This window comes from Vombatus ursinus, unplaced genomic scaffold (genome assembly GCF_900497805.2).
Source record: "Vombatus ursinus unplaced genomic scaffold, bare-nosed wombat genome assembly UNPS02009205.1, whole genome shotgun sequence".
Lineage (NCBI taxonomy): Eukaryota > Metazoa > Chordata > Mammalia > Diprotodontia > Vombatidae > Vombatus > Vombatus ursinus.
The window spans coordinates 59,114,831-59,127,362 of NW_020948983.1; the positions used below are offsets into that span (position 1 = coordinate 59,114,831).

Below are 12,532 nucleotides of genomic sequence, written 5' to 3' on the forward strand. Positions count from 1 at the left end.
TGTTAACCCAGCCTGAAGCCAATGGAAGGGGAGGAAGTGGGGAGGGGGGAGAGGAAGATAAGACTTGGGGAGAAAAGGAAGAAAGAGAGAGAGAGAGGGAGAAACAAAAAGATGTGGCAGGGTGGGAGAACATCTATAAATATAGAGAGTGTACAGGTAATGAGACTGTAGGGTCTATTCATGCGTGGTCTGTGATTTGGGAGATCAAAATCTGCTATAAAGATGAATTCCAAACCAGTGGAGCAGTAATTCAATCTTCTTTGGTGAATTGGTCTACCTCCTGTGACAAGACAGGGAATTGGGGGCCCTCCAGGGCAGTGGTATCAAACACATAGAAATGGGGGCCACTAGTCTATACATACTAATTTAATTTTAAAATGTAATGTTATCTATGTTTTATTGTATTTTTGTATTTTGTTAAATATTTACCAATTTCTAATCTGGTTCTGCATCCAGTGTTTGGCACCTCTGCTCTTGGGAACACAGCTGGCATGCTGTAGGCGAATATGGGAAATCAATAAAGTCATCCTCTTTATTGCTTCACACTTAACTAAGCATTGCTCTTGGGCTGGGGCCTACTTCTCCTTACAAGGAAACATCTGCTATAGTTCCCCCTCAACCCCAGGGTCAGTCTTTTTCTCTCTTCATCTCCTCATCCAAACTTAGCTATTCTGTGGCTAATGTCCTTTCTCTCTGATAGGTGACAACTAGCTAATTGTTTCTTTCTTTTTTTTTCTTAATGAGGCAATCGGGGTTAAGTGGCTTGCCCAAGCTCACATAGCTAAGTAAGTATCAAAGTGTCTGAGACTGGATTTGAACTCAAGTCCTCCTGACTCCAAGGCCAGAGCTCTATTCACTGCTCCACCTAGCTGCCCTAATAACTAGCTAATTGAATCAATCAATCAATCAATCAATTAATGGAATTAAAAGAATGTGTTTTTATAGATGCTTATGAGTTTATGTTTTAAAATTGCCAGGTGAAATATTTCTGTTTTGACAAGGATCTCCTGTCTGAATTCATTGGTGGGGTTCTCAAACACTGCAGCAAGACAGTGGGGAGCATCAAATTATGGAACAATAAAATGTTGGACCTTAAAGTTTATCTAGTCCAATCTCCTCATTTTACAGATGAGAAAAACGATACCCAGAGGATCAGAGTGACATACTCAACTAGTCACACATCTAATTCATGACAACCAGGGCCGCAACCTAGGTCTCCTACCTCTCTCAGTTCAATGTATCACAAGGCATAGACGGATGGGCTCTATGATCATTCTTGGATCATATCAATAAGATCATGGCTGGCTGAATTGTAAGCTCTCAAAGGCAGGATTTGTGCTTTGTGCTTCTTTGTATGTCCATAGTACTTAGCATAGGCTGTGATAGAGATGGAGAAGGTGCAGGAGATTGAACTGGGTATGAATTGAGCTCAAGAGAGACCCTGGATGGTTGTATTTTTTTTAACCTAATTACTCACATAGATTTCTTTATTTTGTTTTTGTTTTTTTGTCCTCACAGAGGACATGAGGGTATGGACATGGTGATTTGTTTGTTCAAAGTCTCTCTATAGGTTCTTCTTGTTTAGGAGTTTATAATAAGTCACTCCCCAGCTCAGGAAACCTTCATGGCACTCTGTTGCCTATGGAACGATGTTCACACTCCTTCATTAGTTTGTAGGCACCTTGAGGGCATGGATTGTCTGTTTACCTCCTGATATCTCCATGTAAAAGCTGGCATGACCTGAGGCTGCATTGATAGATATATAGGATCCAGAAGAAGGATGATCAGCTCACTTGTGCTCTGCCTTGGCCATATCTTTGTACAATCTGAATGACCACTTTGCAGGGACCTTATAGAGGAGATTCCTGTTCATGGGTGGCTCGTTCAGGGTGCACTGGATGGCTTCTGAGGTCCCTTCTGACTCTGACATCCTATGATTCTTTTACATACTGTACTAGATTGTAAGCTCCTTGAGGGCAGAGACTATTTTTTGGGGGGGGCGGGGTGAGGCAGTTGGGGTTAAATGACTTGCCCAGAGTCACACAGCTAGTAAGTAGACTATTTTTTTTATGCATCTCTGTATAGCACCTTGCAGAAAGACTAGTTGATCAATGAATATTATTCTGAACCAACACTGCTATGACAAGATCTTTCCCAGCTTAGTCTTAATCTACTTCTCCAGCTTTATCTCCCATCAGTCCCCTCTAGGATCCCTATAATGTAATGCAGTGAGCAGCTATTAAATGCCAGTTGTGTGCAAGGCATTACAGTTCCATTAAACCATCCTATTCACTGTCGTCAGCACATTCCTGTGACTGCCTTTTCTCACACCCATCCTTTCTATCTGGAAGGCCTGTCCCCATTCTTCAAGGACCGGCTCAGATGTTTCCTTGGCTCTGAAAGCTTCCCTAATCACTTACTCCCAGACGCGATCCCCTTTTCCTTGGAAGGAGATCTTGTTGTCTACCCTGCTTGTTTGGTGCTGAAAACATACTGCTTTGTATTATAATCAGCGGTGTTTATGGGAGCCAGAAAAACCGACGCAATGGTAGGCTCATTAATGGCAGCCTGGCGGCCAGAATAAGGATCGTCTTACTCTACTCTTTGATGGGCAGACCATATCTGGAGTATCCCATTCCATACTGGGCACTACATTTTAGGAAGGGCCCTAACAGATTGGAGCATGTCCAGAGGAGGACGAATAGGTTGGTAAGAGGACTATAAATCATGCCACAGGAAGATCAATTCAAGGATCTGGAGGTGTTGGGAAGGGAGTCAAGACATAGGGGGACGTGATGATTTTCAAATACTTCAAGAACTCTCTTCTCAAAGAGAGATTTAGCTTATTCTTTTTGGTTTTACAGGGGAGAATTAACTGCCAAGAGTGAAAACCTCAGAGAGGCAGATTTCGGCTGGAGAGATTGAAAAGAGGGAGGCAGAGTGATACAGTGGGAAGTACGCTGGACCTGGACTCATGAGAGGCATGCATTCAAATCCCATCTCCAACACTTATAGTTGTATTACCTTAGACAAATCACTTAACCTCCCTGAGACTCAGTTTCTTCATTTGCAAAAAATACCTGAGGTACTTGTTTTTTAGGGTTGCCTTGCAGGTTCAAATGTGATAATGTATACAAATGTGATAATGCATCCAAATCATGAAGCACTACGGATAAGTGTCAGTCATTCTTATCAGAACCACCCACTAGTAGAATGAGCTGCCTTGGTAGGTGGTAGGTTCTCCATCACTGCACCTTCTCACCTGAAGACAAGATGGTCGCTTTTCAGGGATCTCATAGAAGAGATTTCTATTTTTTTTGAGTTGTTGTTGTCCAGTCATATCCGACTCTACATGACCCTATGGACATTGTCCGTGGGATTCTCTTGGCAAAGATGTTGGAGTGGTTTGCCGTTTCTTTCTTCAGTGTGTCTCCATTTTACAGATGAGGAACTGAGGCAAACTGGGGTTAAGTGACTCGCCCAGGGTCACACTGCTAGTAAGTGTCTGAAGTAAAATTCCAACTCAGGTCTTCCTAAGTCTGGGCCTGCTGCTCTTTCCACTGCACCACCTAGTCTTTCCTCTTGGACTATGTGGCCTCTTAATTCCCTTCCAACTCTTAGATTCTATAGTTGCTGTACTAAATTGTAAGCTCTTAAAGGCAGGATTTGTGCTTTGTGCATCTCTGTATGTTCATAGTACTTAGCATAGGCTGTGATAGAGATGGAGAAGGTGCAGGAGATTGAACTGGATATGAATTAAGCTCGAGAGACCCTGGATGGTTGTGTGTTTTTTTGAAATCTAATTACTTACATGGCTTTGTTTATTTTCGTTTTGTTTCTTTGTCCTCACAGAGGCAGTATGGTGTAAGAACATCATGGTCTTGGAATCATTGACTCAGTGTTTGAGATCTGTTTCTGACAATGACTGGTTAAGTGACTTTACCCCTCTGAGCCTCATAGGATCATAGATTTAGAGCTGGAAGGGACCCCCAAAGGCCATTTAGTCCAATCTCTTATTTTAAATATATGAGGAAACTGAGGCACAGAAATATTGTGTGACTTGCCTAAGGTCACACACAGGTAAGTGTCTCAGTCCTCTCATATATGAAATGGGAATAAGGATAATACTTATAACTACCTGATTTTTTTTTTTTAAAGGGCATTGGAAGAAAGAGTTAGAAGAACTGGGTTCAAAATCCAAGCTCTGCTACTTTCTACCTGTGTAAACTTGGGCAAATCAATTCATATCCTTAGGTCATGGTACCCTCATCTGTAAAAATGAGTTAACTTGGTTTTAAGGGTCCATTTCATCTTAAAGCCTTTAATCTTATTGTCTGTCCCACATCACAGGGTTGTTTTTTGTTTTGTTTTGTTTTTAGAAGAACAGCATTTTATAAATACTAAGGTACTATAAGAATTCACAATACTCTAAGAAATTCCATTTAATTGAGTAGGGAGAGGTAAGTTAATTGAGGATTTGCTATTTTCCCATTACACCACACCTTTTTGATTTGTTACCCAATCTGGCGGTTTGGGGTTTTGTTTTGTTTTGTTCCCTTGAGATGAGGACAGCCAGGGCTTGTCTACATCTTCAATTTCTCCCTCCCTCCTAATTATTACACAGGGTTTTGTTGTTGTTATTTTTTTTTTTCAAACAAGGAAGACCTGGCTGAGGAAGCCCAGGCTGAAGTAGCATCTAGATGACAGCACTGGACCCTCCCCCCACTCCTCCTCCCCAGGGAGGTTACCATATGCTTTCTGGATGTCCGGGTCTCATTGTGTAGCTGCTCATAAATTCATCTTGTTTCATCGTGCTCTGAGGCCTGCTGATGGGGCCAGAGTGAATTCAGTAACTACTAGTGGAGGATCTGTTTGCCTGGGAGGATCACCATGGCAACTGAGGTATCAACGCATTGTAATGAACTTAGTCAGCACAGCCCAACATGGGAAACCGAGGAACCAAATGCTGCCAGTTCACTGGGTTGTCTACTGTAAGGCGCTATAGCCCTCTAACAGATCAGCAGCTGGGCTAAGTTGGGGGGGGGATAGTTGGGGGTGGAGGCAAGATGAGAGATAACCTTCAGCTTGGTTTGATCCTTTCACTACCAGGGCAAGGTCCATATACAGCCTATTTACTGATATGCTAAGCTTGTAACTCCTTGGCCACAGAACCTGGATAAATAAAATCCACAGAAGATGCAAAATCCTCTTTTTTTGCATTCTTTTTGCTTGAATTCTTGCGTTGCATTCTTGCAATCCCTCTTCTCCCAAACCATTTTTTTTTCCTTTGGGGGGAAAAAACATACCAGATCAGCAAGTGTGACTTGTTCAAGGTCATACAAGTAGTAAGTATTGGAACTAAAATTCAAAGCTGAGTTTTTTGGCTCCAAAAACAGTGTTCTTTACACTATTGCATACCGCCTCTTGATGTCCTTTTTGTAAGTCACTCCCAAATGCTTGTTATCTTTGTCAGCAGAGCCCAGGGACAGTAGCTGAAGCTTCCTTTGTTGTAAGTGACAATCCTTTGGGACCTCAGGGAACATCATTGTGAAGAGATTCCTCTGTCCTGGACTGTGAGTGGAGATGGAGAAGGTACAGGGGACTGGGTGGAATTCAGATGGAATCTAACACATCCTTTTGTTTAATCTTGCTTTTTATATGGGAAATTCTTTCTTATACGGGAATTTCTTTCTAAAATGTAATTTATGTCTTTTGTTTTTACTTAGCCCAGATTTCCTCTGTATGCATTCTCCCCATCCCCTCCAGAGAGCTATTTTCCTCATACCAAATAATTTTTTTAAAAAGAAAGGAAAAATTCAGGGAAATCTATCAATACACTGAAAAACCTGACATTTCATGTACTATTCCATACCTATATGGTACCTGCCAGACAAGGAATTGGGAGAACTGTCTTTTCATGTCATTTCTTTGGGGTCAGGTTTGTTATTTGTAGTTTTGTAACACTCATGGTGATACTTTCATTTGCATAATTATAGTCATTGTCTTTCTTGCCACTACTTATCACTGTGTATCAGTTCATGTAAATCTTTCCATGATTTTCTGCATTCATCATAATTACTGTTTCTTACTGCACAGTAATATGCCTTTGCATTCATGTACCACTCCTTAGTTGATGGGCATCTACCTTATTTCCAATTCTTCAAATGAATGAGTGAATGAATGAATATTCAGCCCAAACAAGCTCCTTTAGGGATTGTTCTCAGGTTTAAACTGCTGGTGAATGAATGAATGAAAGAAAGAAAAAAAAAGTATTTACTACATACAAAGCACAATGCTAAGCACTAGGACTGCAAGGAGAAAAGTAAGACAGTCCCTGATTTCAAGGGCTCACATTCTAATGGGAGAGACAACATATAGGGAATGTTTCAGCCCAATTCAGATGAAAAGGTCTGGTGATCTTGGGGTGCAGCAGTGAAGCAGATAGTAAAGCCTCTTCTTTAATGTCATTTCCATTGGTAAAATTACATCAGTTTCTCGTGCTGAACCATGTGACAATGCCAGAGACTTGGGTGACCAAAACATCCTTTTCTAGGCTTTCAGTAGGTATGGTTGTGGTTCTGCAGGAGCAGTTGCCCGGCCTCATCTCCATGGGGATTGTTCCCAGGATGATGGCTGTCTCCATTGGGGTCCGAGAGGAGATGATGGTCAAGATCGCGGTGGTGGTTTGACTTGCCTGGCACACAGTGCCTCCCATCTCTTCTTTAGGGTCCCTGCAGCTTCAACTAGGCTGGCTTGCCTGCCCATTGAGTGACAGTTGATCCACAGCTGGTCCACAGTTGGTAGGGTTGGTTGACCTTTTCTCACTAGGAGTTGCTTCCCCTGGTGCTGGCTGTGAGACCAAGGCTTGAAGCAGGACTGGTGGTCTGAGAGGGTGCTGCTTATCTGCCTGTTGGTGACAGCTGTCAGCACAAAAACTCCTGCTGTAACTATTTTGATGAATATGGAGCTTTTCTTTCTGTTAATGGCCTCTTTGTGGCAAATGCACAGCAATGGAATCTCTGCATCAGGAATTACGTACATTCTGGCCACTTTATATGTATAATTCCAACTTGCTTTTCAGAATGCTTGTACTAATTCACAGCTCCACCAACAATGTATGGGTGTTTTTGTCTTTCCAAAATCTCTCTGACATTGACTTCCTATCTTTTGTCATCTTTGCCAATTTGCTGGATATGAGGTGTCTTAATTTGCATTTTACTTGGTATAAGTGATTGAAGCATTCTTTCATATTGTTGTTAATAGTTTGTAGTTCTTCTTTTGAGAACTGTTTGTTCACATCCTTTGACCTGTGGAAAGGTCAGAAAAGGGCAATAGCAGTAGTGCAAAAAGATACAGATAATCCACATCCTCATTCCATCAGTCTCTCAACAGAGAGCTGACTGAAGGCTGCAAAAGTCATGGATCTCTAAGTGTGGCAAAATGAGGAATGGAGAAAGAATTGATGCAGAAGGAGCATAATTTTCCTTCTTCTTATCTGAGTCTCTGACAGTAGCCTGGAGGGAGAAGTATAAGTGGAAAGGAAGGGAGAGGAAACATGTCTGATTTTTAATTAAAAGTGAAAGAATGCCTCCCAGCCTGGCCTTGGCCTCCTTCTGGACAATGATGCTTCCCCTATCCTCGGTAGCCTCGCAAGGACGCTATATGTGTATGGTATATGTAAAAGAGGGCTGGAGAGCTGTTGACAAGCCTGGGAAGTGCTGGGGGAAAGGGGGAGACTTAAAAGGGTCCTGAATCATGCTTTCTGTTTTCTCTATTCACTCCTCTGGTCTCTGACCAGGTTCTGATTTTCCAGTGACCAAGCCCCAGACTTTTATGCCATTTCCCTAGGATTTTACTTCCTAGCCCTATATACAAATTCCTTAGTGACTGGGATTATTGGGTCATAGGATTCACAGCTGCAAGGGACCTTAGCAGCCAACTAGTCCAAGCCCCTAATTTTACAGAAGGGAAAATGGAGGTTCATTCAGAGACATGGAATAACTTACTTTAGATCACGCCGATGGGAGTAGCAGAGTCAGGATTCAAACCTGATTTCCTGTCTTCCCCCCCACCCCATATATATTTCCTTCCCCCCATCCTAGTCCTATCAGTGACTAGAATTCTTACCCACTCTCCTTCTCCCCCATCTCGCAGTGATTCAAATTATCTCTGCAACCCCAGTAGCCCTATAACTGTGTCACCAATACCTGGTGCCAACCTTACCTCTTATAGACAGCACACCAATCCAGACTTATACTTGGGATTTTGCCAATTGTTTGCTCCACCTCTGCTTAGAAAGTTGCATCTCTGAGGGCAGGTACTATGTCTTATTCAGGTTTGAAAAAATAGCTTCTGAGGTTCCTTCCAACTCTGAGATTCTATGGTTCTGTGACCTGAATGTTCAGTTCTATTTGGACCACTTGTGAATGGTCCCTAGATATCATGTGTCCCCACCCCAAGACTGATCCCAAGTATCATACCTCTCTCTGTGATCCTTTTGTCAAAATCCTTCATCTTACAGAAGATGAAACTGAGGCACAGAGAGGGTCACTTCATAAGCCCCCATCGATGTGGTTACCTGTGATAGTCAGCAATATGACACATTTAGCTCAAAGCAAAAACATTTATTAGAAGAGCATAGGAAGAAAAGTAGCAACAAAATGACTCTCATAAACTTGAGGTGCACGCTTCCACAAATACACCATCAATGGGGAAAGCGAACAAGTACAAAGATTGAACAGAATGGGGCCCACATGTGGAGAACGCATGTGCAGGGCCAATTTACACCTCCATGATGAGTTTTTGTAATTTTGCTTCCCTGTTCCTTGGCTGAATGTGATGCTCTACTGAGCTCACTGTGTCTGTTTTCTACTGGGCACATCATTCTACCAATTGGCTGAATTCTTTGATACTTCTAGCTCAGAGCTCAGCTGAAGACCTTGGCTAGGGCACTGTTGTGCTTTTTAAAATTTTTCTTTCAAATTTTTCTTTTTTTCAGAAAGAACTAGAAACCTTATACTAGGACCAGCAGGAAGCTTAGCCATTTCAGGTCCCTCACAGTCTCAGCTCTGAGGCCTGCTATCTTCTAAGTAGCAGGATCTCAGTTCCAGGTGCCATGTTCTCTCTTTCTTCTTGACCTTTTTTATGCAGAAGGTTAGAGTTCAGGAAGCAATTTATCCTTGATTTCTTCTCTCAGGCTTTAGGCAAGCACATGTTTCCTATTGCCACGTGCTTCTGTCATAGGAAAACATTGCTATTTGGAGTGTGGAGCCTGAAGTCCTCTACCCTTTTGCTGCAATCTGCAAGAGGTGAAAGTGTAAATGTGAAGAATGGGTCCTCAAGAGCTCAGTGCTTCCTCAAGAGCTCAGTCTTTTCTCTGGAGCTGATTCTTGAGCTGAATACCCACAGAGTTGGCCCAAATTGCTTTTTAAAGGCCACTAAGGATATGGCTGATCTTCAGCAAGGCAATCACTGGAAGTTCCACCCATCAGTTGCCTTCATACAATGACCACCACTCTATTATGTTATTAGGTTATTCAGGAAACACATTTTTGTTCTCTTATCAGGTTATCAGTCAATCAATAAGCATCTACTAAGTGTCACTTTGTGACAGGGACTGTGCTAGCTTCTGAGGATCCAAATACTGTAAATGAAATGATCCTTACATGGAGTTTCCATTCTAATGAAGGAGGCAACACACATCAAAGTATATATAGAATAAAGATAAAGAGAAGAAATGCAAAGTAGTTAAATACGTGGCAATTTGGAAAGGAGAGCACCAGCAATTGAGAGGATCAAGAAGACAGAAGAGAGAAAGAGAGAGAGAGAGGGAGAGAGAGAGAGAGAGAGAGAGAGAGAGAATAACTGAAAAGACTGGAAAAGATGAGAGAGGATGACATCTAGCACACATCTAGAAGGACTGGCCTTGGCAACACATGGCCTACTTCATTCTTAGACCTAAGCAAAAGGAAGTGGGAAATAATGTCAAGTGGATTTGAGATGAAGAGAATGGGAAAAGAGGAAGTTTTCTTTGAATGACCTCAATTTCTTAGTAAAATGAGAGATGAAATCTTTAAATGAGAGAGGTGGGGGAAGAGGGGGTGTGGATAACCTGTGGAGAGGGAAAGAAGGTTTGGAATGGTTTCTATGTGGAATAAGATATGGAATTAATTAGGGAGGAATAAAAGGATTTGCCTTGCTGCAGTGAGAGCCCAGATGAAGCTGGATAAGATGGATTTATAATATACTTAGCCACTCTAATGAGTAGAATAGGAGTAAGAGTGGAAGAGGAGAATAATGGGAGTAAACTGGGACCAAAGTTTGGCAAGAAATAAATGGGATCAGGACAAAGGGGTAAAGGATTTTAGAGCAGATGTTGTAATAAAGTTATAATGGCTTGGAAAGGGAGTAAAGTGAGGTCGGACCATGGCTAATACCCTTAGAAAGTACTGAAGGGTAGAGAGACAGGAGGTCTTGGAGAGAATAAGGAATAGTTTTAAGAAAGATGAAGCCTAGAGAGAGATGGAATGATAGGAGATTAGGGTCAGATGGTGGAATGTCAGTTTTTAATTAAGGAAGTGGAACACTTGCGGAAATGATGAGATCTAGTGTATGATCATCCATATGTGTAGCTGAGGCAGAATAAAAGAGTAGGTCATGGGATTTAAGGAGTCTGAGGAATTGGGAGGTTAGGGAGTTTGAGAGAGAGTCAATGGAATGTTGAAGTTCCTTTAGGGCAGGAGCTAGGAGCTAGGAGAAGGTGGTGAGCCATGTGTTAAACCCCTTGAGAAAGGAGGAGAAACTCCTTGTGAAAGGAAATGACCTGGAGGCGGATATACAATAGCCACCATGATGGTAGTTTGAGTGGAAAATTTTGACTGAGTGGATTTAAAAGGAATAGAAGTTGTTGAAAAATTTTGGTAAAGGGAGAGTCTGGACATGGCAGTGGGTATCAGAGTATTCAACTCCATAAAGGATGCAACATAGTCAAGAGGATGCCAGGTGTCAGTAAAGGTTTTCGGAAAAACTGTAAGGGAAGGAAGTACCCAGGATGAAGGGAAAGTTGTTCCCTCTGGAATGAGAATTCCAGAAGGCACAATGGGGTTGGAGTGGGATGTGGGTGGGATCTGGTTGAGGATAGAAGAACAAGGGGTTGGGTAGGGGATAGTTTGTTCCAACATGCCTAGATTTTCATTAATAGAGTGATAGGGAAAGAAATAAGAGGTAGATTATCAGCTATAGTCTCTTAAGTGGTGCTGCAGAAGGAACTGCTAGGTGGCACAGTGGATACAGTACTGGGCCTGGAGTTAGGAAGACTCCTTCCTGAGTTCAAATCCAGCCTCAGATATTAGCTCTGTAACCCTGGGCAAGTCACTTAACCCTGTTTGCCTCAGTTTCCTTGTCTGTGAAATGGCAAACCACTCCAGTATCTTTGCAAGAAAACCCCAAAAGGGGTTGTGAAGCATCAGACCCCACTGAAAAATCACTAATAGAGGAGACTGGACCTGGGCCTGGGTCTGGGTTGCTCCTGGACAGCTACTCCTTCTCTGGAAACCCCCTTACATGCTGTTATTAGGTAGTTTAGGAAAACTCTCCACTGTAGTAGAGGACTGTCTGAATCTACCTCTTTAACATTTAAGTAGATTCATGAGCTCATTGATGTGTGTTCTCCCTCCACATAGACAGGTGAGAGCCCATTCAGGCCTTCTTATCTCATCTCAGAATTGCCAGGAACCCCCTAAAGCAGTGTGTTTATGCCAGGCCTCTTCCCCAAAAGGCAAGAGAGGGCACAGGTAAAGAGAAATTGCTAGAATGACTGATCAGTCCGTAAGTGCAGCCCTTGCAGACATAGAAATTCTATTAACCCCTATTTATTCTGTTGTGACCTACCTGAAATTGGGTTATTCACAAGTGCCTGGGGTGCGCTCACTCTAGATGGTGCATTTGTAAAAAAGATTCAGTCTTCCTTTGTCTATAAAGTAAGTATAAAACCAAACAGTCCTTAACAGCCTTGGGCCACCATGAATTGGTTTCTAGTTTGAATCGAACCAATTTCCTGATTTGCTAAAGTTACTGTGGCAGCTTCATTTCCCAGAACTAGACTGAGGCTAGGACTGAAAGGTGATGGTGAGGCATGAGTCTCCTGGTACTCATGATGCTGCTTTTTTTTTTTCCTGCAAGGAAATGTTTCAGAGGTTGTTTGTATGCTCTTAATAAAGCCTGGAGTTAGATTAAAAGAGGTTGGAATTGTATTTCTTTTCCTTGAGGCCCAGAATTGACTAACACACTGACTTGAACTATTTACTCATAATTCCATGGCACGGCCTTCCCTCCTTCATTAGAAAAACTGCCTATGCCAGGGAAGTCTTTTTTTTTTAACTCCTTTATTGCAAAAGTTTTGTGCTTAGTCAGTGGCAGAAGTTCTTTATAGTTGAGTTTTAACTTCTAGTTCATAATGGGCCAAGGAAGGTCATTGTTTGCCCCTGCTGCTCAATAAAGATGAGCAGCTATCGTAACAGTTTCAGGCAGGGAT

General features: G+C 42.2%; 1 protein-coding gene across 6 annotated transcripts in view; it reads left to right on the forward strand.

Moving 5' to 3' along the window:
- Positions 1-12,532, forward strand: part of CORO2B (coronin 2B) — a 235,057-nt gene that overhangs the window by 37,072 nt on the left and 185,453 nt on the right. For 2 of the 6 annotated variants that reach the window (XM_027852095.1, XM_027852096.1), the window contains one exon: positions 5,474-5,592. The exons of 1 other annotated variant lie outside the window; for it this stretch is intronic. In XM_027852095.1, the coding sequence (XP_027707896.1) occupies positions 5,584-5,592 (9 nt within the window). In that variant the 5' untranslated portion in view covers positions 5,474-5,583. Of the gene's footprint in view, positions 1-4,819; positions 4,903-5,473; positions 5,593-12,532 lie in introns of those variants that run through there. 3 more of the 6 variants (XM_027852097.1, XM_027852100.1, XM_027852098.1) reach the window with 3 other exon arrangements.